Source organism: Haemorhous mexicanus, chromosome 6 (genome assembly GCF_027477595.1).
Source record: "Haemorhous mexicanus isolate bHaeMex1 chromosome 6, bHaeMex1.pri, whole genome shotgun sequence".
Classification (NCBI taxonomy): Eukaryota; Metazoa; Chordata; class Aves; order Passeriformes; family Fringillidae; genus Haemorhous; species Haemorhous mexicanus.
In genome coordinates, this window is record NC_082346.1 from 47,250,846 (window position 1) to 47,262,076 (window position 11,231).

Genomic DNA, 11,231 nt, shown 5'->3' on the forward strand with positions numbered 1-11,231 from the left:
GATCTGAATAATAAATAGTAGCTGTGAACATAAAAAGTATGCTTACAAGCTGAAAATGCACATTAAGGAACTCAGCTATACTAAAGTTAACACACTTGTTTATGTAGCCATTCACAGATAACTGTGTAGCAAAATTAAAAGCCATATCTAACCTTTATGGTTTCAAAGGAAGTGTTCTGCAAAACTGCCATAGCTTGAGCTGATCTCCTAAAACAATAACTTAGCAGACGTGAGCCTGTTTCATTTAGTGGAAAACAAGTTGTGGAATCTATTGACAGCACAGTTCACATCAGAACCAATATCAAGATGGTAGTTTTAGCAAGTACATGTCTTACAGCAAAGTATCTTACATTCATGGACTACCATACTTGTTTAAAAGACTCTCCTCATAAGTCTCTAATTCACTAAAGTAAGGCAAAATAATCTGTGTGCATTAATTTGGACAATATATGTAATGGTATTACAGAAATAGAAGCAGAATATTCCAGAGTCTGGTAGAAAATGAAAAAAACATAGAGTGTGATTAAATAATACAGCCCACAGTCTACTCTGTCAGGCATCAGTGAATAGTAGTCATTGAAGTCAGTGGTTCTGCAGAAGAAAAATAATTACCTGAGCAAAAATTTCCAGTTAAATGGTTTAGGTTTTTGGGTTGTTTTTAGTTCTAAAATTTTAAACAGACTGCGAGAGGACAAAGACTGGAGGTATAGTATGCAAATGAAAGTAATAGATCTAGCCTTCACTGAAGTCACTGAAAGTCCTTCAGTCATTGCAATGACTTTGCATCAAATCTATTTCAAGACTATTTAGCAGTAATATTAAGCTAATGTTTAATATTAATGCCTTCTTTCCCCCTTTTTTTCCCAAAATCCATAAAGAGTTCAGCCTTAGAATAGTCTTCTAATGGGCTTAATCTTCCCTATTAAACATTCCATGCTATTCAGCTTTTTCTTTTCTCTTTCCTTTTACAGGCAGACCAGATCTGGCAGATAATGAATATGAGGACTTTGCTGACTTCCGAAAGCTGACAGAAGCCAACCGACTTCAGTGAAATACACCTCCAAGCACAGAGACTTTTGGTAGCTTTAAAGTAACCTGTGGTTCATTTGCAAAGACATGGCTACTGGCTCTTTCAGCACACATGGAGGAAGGCAACAAACATTGTAACCCTGGCTACTAAGACTGTATTTTCCTTATCAGAAGTAGGAGGCAGGCCAATTATAAAAGAATTATTTTATGCTTAGCCTCCAGGACTGTAACTCTGGCCTGAACACTGGACATAAATAGGAGCCAATTTTAATGACCTGAGATTTTGTTACCTGTGCGTTATTATTGTTATCAGCTCTTAAACACTTTGGTACTTTATTTCTTTAAATTAGAAATGGGTTTGTGGACTAAAATGTGGCCCACAGATTGGGCTCTTCTCATGAAATCATGGCTTATCTTTTCCCTGGGGCTCTACATACAGGTCTCCAAAACTCTGGCCTGCCCAAAAGTTTGCCGCTGTGACCGAAACTTTGTCTACTGTAACGAACGAAGCTTGACCTCAGTGCCTCTTGGGATACCGGAGGGTGTAACCGTCCTCTACCTCCACAATAACCAAATTAATAATGCTGGATTTCCTGCAGAGTTGCACAATGTCCAGTCTGTGCACACAGTCTACCTGTATGGCAATCAGTTGGATGAATTCCCCATGAACCTGCCCAAAAATGTCAGGGTTCTCCACCTGCAGGAAAACAACATTCAGACCATTTCACGTGCTGCTCTTGCTCAGCTTTTGAAGCTGGAAGAACTGCACCTGGATGACAACTCCATCTCCACTGTTGGCGTTGAGGATGGGGCATTCCAGGAAGCCATCAGCCTCAAGCTTCTGTTCTTGTCCAAGAATCACTTAAGCAGTGTGCCAGTAGGCCTTCCGCTGGACTTACAAGAACTTCGTGTAGACGAAAACCGAATTGCCGTCATTTCAGACCTGGCCTTCCAGAATCTTACAAGTCTGGAGCGTCTGATCCTGGACGGCAATCTCCTCACTAATAAAGGCATAGCTGAAGGCACTTTTAGCCACCTCTCCAAGCTCAAGGAATTCTCAATAGTTCGGAATTCACTGACTTACCCTCCTCCCGATCTTCCAGGTACACATCTGCTAAGACTTTACTTGCAGGACAACCAGATAACCCATATACCACTTACAGCCTTTTCAAACCTCCACAAACTGGAACGTCTTGATATTTCCAACAATCAGCTTCGGATGTTGGCAAAGGGAGTATTTGATAGTCTCCACAGCCTGAGACAACTCACTGTAAGGAATAATCCCTGGTTATGTGACTGCAGCATTAAGTGGGTCACTGAATGGCTCAAATTTATTCCTGCTTCCATCAATGTACGTGGTTTTATGTGCCAGGGACCAGAGCAGGTCCGAGGTATGGCAGTCAGGGAGCTCAATATGAATATGTTGTCATGCCCCACCACCACCCCTGGTCTGCCACCTATCATCACCCCAGTCCCAGCTACAACCATGCCGACTACATTAGTTCCCAGCCCATCATTTCCTCCCTCAAGCAGTAAATATAATCCTCTCACTCCCATCATAGCCACACTCCCCACTGTGCCTGACAGGGAGGACAGAGAAAGGGTGACACCTCCTTTGTCTGATTGGATTCAGCTCTCCATCCATTTTGTGAATGACACTTGCATCCAAGTCAACTGGATGTCACTTTTTACCGTGATGGCATATAAACTCACATGGGTAAAAATGGGCCATAGTCTGGTAGGAGGAATTGTTCATGAACGAATAATTAGTGGTGAGAAGCAGCAATCAAGCTTGGTAAACCTGGAGCCAAAATCCACTTACCGGATTTGTTTGGTTCCACTGGATACTTACAACAACTACCGGACTGGAGAAGACACTGTCTGTTCAGAAGCCACAACCAAGGCTTCCTTTTTCAATGGCAGCAACATCCCTTCCAGCCATGAGCAGACAACTTCTCAGAACCTAGGCTCCCCATTTCTGCTGGCAGGGTTGATTGGGGGTGCAGTGATATTTGTCCTCGTGGTCTTGCTCAGCATTTTTTGCTGGCACATGCACAAAAAAGGTCGTTACACCTCCCAGAAGTGGAAATATAACCGGGGCCGTCGGAAAGACGACTACTGTGAGGCAGGGACCAAGAAGGACAACTCCATCCTGGAGATGACGGAAACCAGCTTCCAGATTGTCTCCTTAAATAATGATCAGCTCCTTAAAGGAGATTTCAGACTGCAGCCCATTTATACCCCAAACGGGGGCATTAACTACACAGACTGCCACATCCCCAACAACATGCGATACTGCAACAGCAACGTCTCAGACCTGGAGCACTGTCATACGTGATAGTGAGGGACCATGGGGGTCTCTAGGACAAGGAGAAAAAAACTCTAGAAAATATAAGCCCCCCAAGAATAATGAAAAAAAATTACATTTGATAAATGTTACACAGATGCATTTATGCATTTGAATACTCTGTAATTTATACGGTGTACTATATAACGGGATTTAAAAAAAAGTGCTATCTTTTCTATTTCAAGTTAATTGCAAATGGTTTTGTAACTCTTTGCTTTTTAAATCTTTAAAAACTATTGCTGAGTACTGTACAGGGTTGTACAATAAGAACCCAATGTCATGGCAAAGGAAAGAATGACTCATTCTTCAAACATTAACCACTTTGCTGTCGAAGCAGTCTGAGGGATGTTATGTTTCTAGGTGTCCTGGAATACAGGAAAATAAGTGCATATTAAAACAGGGTCACTAGGAACAGACAAAAGCAATTCAGATAAAATGGGCACAACCCTTCTGACTTGAACCCAGCAGTTGCTGTTTGGCTTCAAACAATTGGAAATATATCCCTTCCTCTTTGTCAGGTCTGCACTTCTCACCTCCAGTTGAAAGTTGGAGTTCTGAGTGCTGCCAAAAAAGCTACTCTCTTGTTTGATTAGTTTTCTTTCAATCTGCTTGGAATAGGAAACGTGGAAAGAACTCAGTGTCAAACTCAAAGTGACCTTGATTCCTATTTGCAAAAGTTGCTCCAAAAATGTCCCCAACACTTTAGTCTTTATCTCAGAAACTGTTTGTGCTTTCCATTAGGATTAAGAAGCTTTAGGCGTTCTCTGACCCTTCTCAGTGGGAGGTGAAGTTTATGTAACAGTATGTAACAGAGAGGTGTCATTAAGTTGCACATCTTAATAGAGAAGCATTTGTTGACATAACATATTAAGGTAAGGCCCGAATGAGAGAAATTCTGAGCGCTCCAGTGCTCCCAGCACTGCAGCATTCACGCATGTGTTCATGTAATTTGAAATCTAAAAGTGCATATTGCTGAAAATGTGATGCAGAATATAATGGCAATGGAAAGGTTTTGCTAATAATTTGTATGGTTCAAGCCTTGTTTGACTTAAGGGCCTGAGTTATGTTCAGTATGGAGAAATAGGAGAAAAAAAAGACAAAAAGAGAAAACAAACAAGAAATCTATTGTTAAAAATTATTTAGTACTTAGAAGACCTTGAGGGCTATTATAAACTGAAATATCTTCAGTGGGGAAAATCATGTACAAGTCTTTGTTGGTTTTGTTTGTTTGTTTGTTTTGCTTTTTTTTCTTTCCAATTAAAGTATACAGAGACTGACATTAGCAAAGCATTTGATTAATTGGAGGATTTTGAGAACACAGGTACAAGGTGTCCCTCTGAATTGCCCTTCTTTTACCTTAAGCATTTTTGAGTTTTCCATAATGATTTCTGCTTCACAAGGAGTAGCTGTGTTTAGAATTTGCTTTTTTATACCTTTAGATTCTTCTCAGTCCTTGAGCTTTACATGCACCATGCGAAGTATCATGCTTGTGTTAAAACCATAATGCAGTTCTGAAAATTATGTAATATTTCAGCCACTCTGCTAACTCAGTGATTGCCAAGAACTATGGTGGAATTCAATTATTTGATGGGTTTTCAGTTTGCTTTTTTATATTTGGGGATTTTTCAGTTTGCTTTTTTAATGTAGCTAATTTTCTCCCAAGTCTGGGGACAAGCTAAAGCTACAACACATTGGAGAAAAAAGGAAAAAACAAAACAACAAAAGATAAAGACAAAACTTCCCTGCGGTAGTAGGGAATGAAAGAGAGAAAGTTTTACAGTGATCACCTAGGGATTGACAGAAAGTTGCTGCATATGGATTGGAAGTAAAGGCTGAAGCACTTTCACAGTGGGATGCTCAGACTTTTCACTTTATGAAGCTCCTTATGCTGGAAGAGAGGGTTTTAATCCTTTCCTTCTCTCATTTCACTCAACCCATTCTTGAAACTCAGCAGTCTATGAGCATGTTTTTTCTGTAATTCAGACCACATGATAACACTAATTGTCTGCAATGACAAAAAGAACCCAGTTATGATTAATGGCAAAGTGCGACCATTTTGTAAGAAACCACAGCCTCCCACCAACACCTTTTAAAATTACATTTTGAAGTTCCAGTCTATATTAGCTATTTTCTCCAGCTATAGAGGGTATTCTAAGCAACCTTGGTGGCTACTGTAATAGTTAAGTCACTAAAATTTTGCTGATTAAAAGTTTACCATATGATTTCAAATAGCGTAATTCTAGGTAGAAATGTCTATGCAAAGTGGACGGGGTTTTTTCTGTCATCTATTTACTGATGATAATGTTTATACTTTTGGGCTTTGGCTTTTGGTTTTGGTGGTTTTTTGGGTTTTTTTATTTGTTTTGTTTTGTTTAACATATTTTAGGTGCCACAGCTCAAAAGACAAGCAGCAAACAATTGTGCTTCTGCACACTTCTGTTGACTGCTGGAGTTTGCTTGAAGTTGAGCAGAGCCAGTGATTCCCATGGGGTGTGGACATAGTATTTAATTTCAATGAAATAACTGGTTGTACATTTGGTTTCAAAAGGCCTCCTTTGAAAGTACAAGCTTACTGGTATTTACTGATGCAGGAGGAATCTTCTGTTCTAGACCTCAGTGTACTCTAGGCACCTTATTTGTAGCAATTGACTTATTCAGGGAGTTTGGCCTGTACTGCAGGTGAATGTTTCACAAGCCCAACCTGATGACAACAATTCTGGTTAATTATAGAATAGGATGAAAAGAGAAGGCATTCACAAACTGTTCATTTTGATCTTGAATGATGAAACATATATATGTATGTGTATATATATATATATATATATATATATATATATATATATGTAGACTATGACTCGCTTACTTAGATCAAAAATCACAATGATATTAAAGATAGCCTACTTTAGGCTTCTCTTCAGTATGAAAAAAAGTATCATTTTGTATGTGATCCTGACAAAAGTTTCTTTACTATAAAGGCTCTTCTGAAAAAACATAGCTAACATACCAAAATTTGTGGATAGAGCTGGGAATATTATCTAAAAAAAATCAGAGTTGTAGTTAACTGAAAGGTCATATCTGTAGTTTGAATAATGTTTTTTCTCTATTTAATTTTTCCTTAGCCTTAAAAGAGTTAATTTATTTTAATCTACAGCAGAATTTGGGACTTCTCAGAGTGTCAGCCACATTTCATTTCAGTTCCCACCTAGATAAGCACTTAGTGAGCAAATTTCACTAGGTAAAGTATGTAGAAAAAGTCAGAGTTAAAAATGGACAATGATCTTTTGGCAATATAAAGTTTAAGACTAGTAGCTTTTTCCTTGGGCTTTGTAAAACTTGGGTGATCTTCTCTTAGGACAGATATCCAAACACATATAATAACTAAAGGTTATAGAGCAGAAGTGCCAAATATGTACATGGGCAACTCACTTAAAATATTCACTTGTAAGGCCTGATTTGTCCAAGGACATTTGATCTAGGGACAATTTTTTTTTTTTAGTCAAAATCTCACCCATCTTCCATTGTATACTGCTAATAGTTGACAAAGACATGCAGAAAGATTGATGAGTAGAACAAAATAATAAGCATTTAAGTGAAAGTGTGTTAAAGAGGTATCACAACACTGCTGTTCCCAATACTTGGCTTCCTTCTGATAATGTATATATTTACAAACAGGTCTTTATTTTAATGGATTCTGTCACTTTAATAATTGCTACTTGCATGTGGCTTGCTGGCAGAAAAAAACACCTGATTAATGCATGGACTTTGTGTTAACAGGTTCTTATTGGAACATTATTACTGAATTTCTTTATAAGAATATTTAGGGAATAAGCTACTTTGATCTGAAAAGATACTAGCAGTTTTCCATGTAACCCAATAAAGGAATTCAGTGAATATCATGTAAAACAGAAAAATGAAGTAGCATATGATATTTGCTACTAGAGTAGTTCAACTATATTTTTCTCGGAAGAATTTTCTTTTTTTCATGAGAACAAGTTTCTCCCTCTGAAAAATGTATTAACCTAAATTTTGCAAACAGAAAAACTTTATCGATATTATTGTTTTAAGGGTCTACATAAGGCACTTTATTAATGGCATTGAAGTGAAAGTTCAGTCTCAGCTTTTGACAGTAAAGTGGTTAATCCCCATTGAATCCTACATTTATAGTACTTCTTCACCTTAAATTTAACATGGAGATATTAAAGTTTTTTTTTATTTAGAACATGACAATAATGGTTTTACACATGACTTATCTTTACAGCTCAGTGGAAAAACAAAACAGAAGTGAGTGCCAAAACCAAAAGTTTCTGGCTCTGAACCTCATCAAATCCTGCCTGATGCTCTCTTCTAAACACAGAGATAATCCTAGGAAGCTGATGATCACTCCTTCCCTGAACTCTATTGAACAGGGCACTTTGTATCCCAGATGATACTACAGGCAATATTAAAGCATTTGGCATTAAACTTTTGTACAGCAGAGAATGTTTTACTCTTTAAAAGGACGCTGGCTAGTAGTCCATATGGAAAACTAGCACAGAAGAGATTTGGCAACCTTTTATTACACTGGGGCTCTGTGGAAATGTGCCTCATGAGAGCTGAATTCTGATCCTCTCAGAAACAGATAAGCTACTAAACAAATTGTTATCATGAGTTGATCCCAAATATCTGGAGATAATCTTTCATAAAATTGATTTAAACTGAGATATGCACACTTGATTCTGTTCTGTGTTTGGTATACTTTCTATCTTTAACATGGAAAAATAGATGGTTTGAAGTCTGCGTTACCTGTTTTCTGCAATCTGCCATGTTGCACGCATTGTTAACTTCAAAACCTCACTATACACTATATATTATCTTGTTGACATATTCAGTAAAGAGTTATTTAAAAATTCAACAACTTCGCTGTATTTATATTAGCAAGCTAATTAAAATAAGGATGTGGGTATATGAAAGGGAGAAAAAATATCCTTCTTTTGTACTTTCATTCATGGAAATATTTTCAGACCTTCTACTGAAACTTCTGTCTGTTCATTCCTCTCTTCAGTTTCTAAAAGAAAAATATTATTTGTCTCTCAAAGAGTTAAATAATTTTTTACCTCATTTTCTCAGATTTAATCTTATCTTTAAAAAGTTATCTCTTTCTAAAATGCATATAGAAAAGAAATGTAAAATAAGAACAGACTGTACTCCAGTGTTTGCAATTAATAGATACACTTAAGGAGCTACACATGTCAATAACATATATATATGTGGAAGCTGTGACTCATTATATGCATAGCCAGTTGATAAACATATTTGACATTTATGACATGACAATCATGAATCTGTTTTTCAACTATTGTTATCTATTTAATCTGTTTCTTTGACATGAAATATGACTTATTTTTTCCAATTCTCCCTTCGAAATTGTTCTTGAATTTTCAGAATGCACAAGATTAATACATAAGCCTTAATAAATTTTTGTATAAAGCAAATCTTATACATAACATATATGGTAATATATACTATATATAAGGAGATGGTTTAGCTGCTTAGGAATGGAAATTACTCCTTTTCTACTTCCATATACAAGAAATAATTTTTTGCTTTGGTAGAAAGTGAGATGCTGAGTGCTATTTTATTTCAAAGCTTAGAAATTTAATATTGTTGATTGTCACAGTTCCTCAACAAATTATCTTACACTCTTTCTGAACTCCTAGCATCATGTAAAACTAGCTAGGGCTGTGCAATATATCCACACCTAGCCCTGCCTCCTTCCCCCTGTAATGTGCCTCCCCTCATTTGATGTTTCTGCTGAAGCACATTAGACCCTGATAACTAATCTTGCTTGCCTTACCACAGGAGGGTGGACAATAGAGATAATAAGAATGACAAACTCCTGCCATCATTTATGTATTTCTGACAATGAGGGAATCATCATTTTCAATTGATAATATTTTCTGCCAAAAAAAGGAGATTACAACCACTGACTTCATCAGGTAACCTTTTAATAACCCAAAATCATTTATTGTAGCAAAGATAAAACTTTATTTTTGATACTTCTAGGCTCAGTTACCTGTAATTTTTCACACATTTTCAATTGTGTATAAATTTCTTGTGTGTAGAGGATTTAACTACAAAGATCTCTCAAAGAAAGCACATGGAGGAGTATTTTTAATTATTGTTTGGTCAAAATTTTTAATATTTCACTTTAAAAAGAGTTCTTCCACTGAAGAAGAGTTATGGTACCACATGGAGAAAGTATCACATTGAAGAAGAGTTATGGTGTCCATTTCACCATTAAAGTAGGCAACAAGTATTCTAATTCTACTTGAAATGCCACTGTCAACAAAGGCTGAAACTAAAAATTACCAAAATACTTCCATTACACAGAGAGAGACTTGTTGAAATTTTTACCAAAAATTGCCATTCCTGAAAAAAATTAGCACATTTATATGGTGAAATCCTGACCCCACTGCCTTCAACTATAAATCAAAATAATATATAACAGAAGGATTATTAAAACCATGCAATATGACACACTGTATAGCATATCACCCGACGTATCCCCAAATGAATATCATCAACTGAATAAGGCAATAGGCCCACGCCTCTCTTATGAAAAGCAGGGAAAGCTGTGAAAAAGACTGTGCAGAAAATGAGGGGGGAGCTAAATATGCTCTGAGCAACCCTGGCCAATATAAAGCCATGGAACACAAGGATATTAAAAGCCACAATTAGGCAAGGGGGCATAGCAAGAGCATTCTTTTTTCACACAAACACATGGGTTTTTTTATTATAACCTCATATTATGGCTAAATTGTGACTCAAAAATGCATGTATGAATACTGAGAAGGAAAAAAGAAAAGAAGAAAGAAAGGAAGACAGAATGTTGGTTTGACTAGAAAGTCAAACAATTTAAATGACGGTTTTATAATCCTGACCTCATATATTTTCACAAACTGCCTTGGACATTCACAGGTCAGGAACCAATACATAATTCATTGCTCTCTGACTTACAATGCAAATGATGGGAATTTCTCCCCATTTAGGAAACATGTTAGGAAAATTTGAGAGTTGATGTGAAGTCAAGTTCTGCAGTACATGCTGATGTGCACAGTGATATTTATTGAAGCAGGGCATTAGCATGTGTGTGTAAGTGAGGACTGCAGAAGCAAGGCATGCACATTATTGTTTCATTTTTAAGAAAATGCTACACCTTACAAAAAGCACATATGGGTTACCAAGAAGAGATGACTTAGGAAAACAAACAAGTAGAAACCTGAGTAAGGGGAGATATTCCATTACATTACAGTTATTTTAATAGTATAGTAGAGTTAAGTACTTTAGGCAATTAAAAAAGGAGCTAATTAAAAGTATTGAATCTTTTCATATTTCCCATCCCTAGGAGGATATATTCCATTTCCAGTTCACAAGAAACTAATTTAGACAAATTTTTACTTACATCTTCATTGAAAGTTAGTTTTGAAGCCAGTGTTTTCTTTTTTTTTGATTGGTCACAATATTTATTTGAAGTCTTTGGATGCACTGATTTGTTTTATCAGATATAAAGAGTTTGAGGAATAGACTACTTTATGTGCAATACTTGCTTTCAGGAGAAATAAGTAGCAAGTATATGTCTAGAGCTTTCTGATTTTGTTTTGGTTTCCTTTTTGTAATTTAACTTTACAAAAATGAAAAAATTAGAAGTAGATCAAATTATAACTATTTTCTGCTGTAATTACAGCAGTAAGACTTTGCAGTCCTTCTATCAGAAGACAAAATGTAAGAATATTGAGTTAAGAAAAAATATCTTAAAGAATTTTGCTATCAATTTTCAGTTGGATTATGTTTCTATATTTAGTTACAATAGTCATGG

The 11,231-nt window shown here is 36.5% G+C and overlaps 1 protein-coding gene across 2 annotated transcripts in view; it reads left to right on the forward strand.

Annotated features, from left to right (window-relative positions):
* The window catches only part of FLRT2 (fibronectin leucine rich transmembrane protein 2), a 56,512-nt gene extending 47,665 nt beyond the window's left edge, over positions 1-8,847 (forward strand). For both annotated transcript variants that reach the window (XM_059850103.1, XM_059850104.1), the window contains exon 2: positions 972-8,847. In XM_059850103.1, the coding sequence (XP_059706086.1) occupies positions 1,382-3,367 (1,986 nt within the window). In that variant the 5' untranslated portion in view covers positions 972-1,381 and the 3' untranslated portion in view covers positions 3,368-8,847. The remainder of the gene's footprint in view (positions 1-971) is intronic.
* Positions 8,848-11,231: the final 2,384 nt, after the last annotated feature.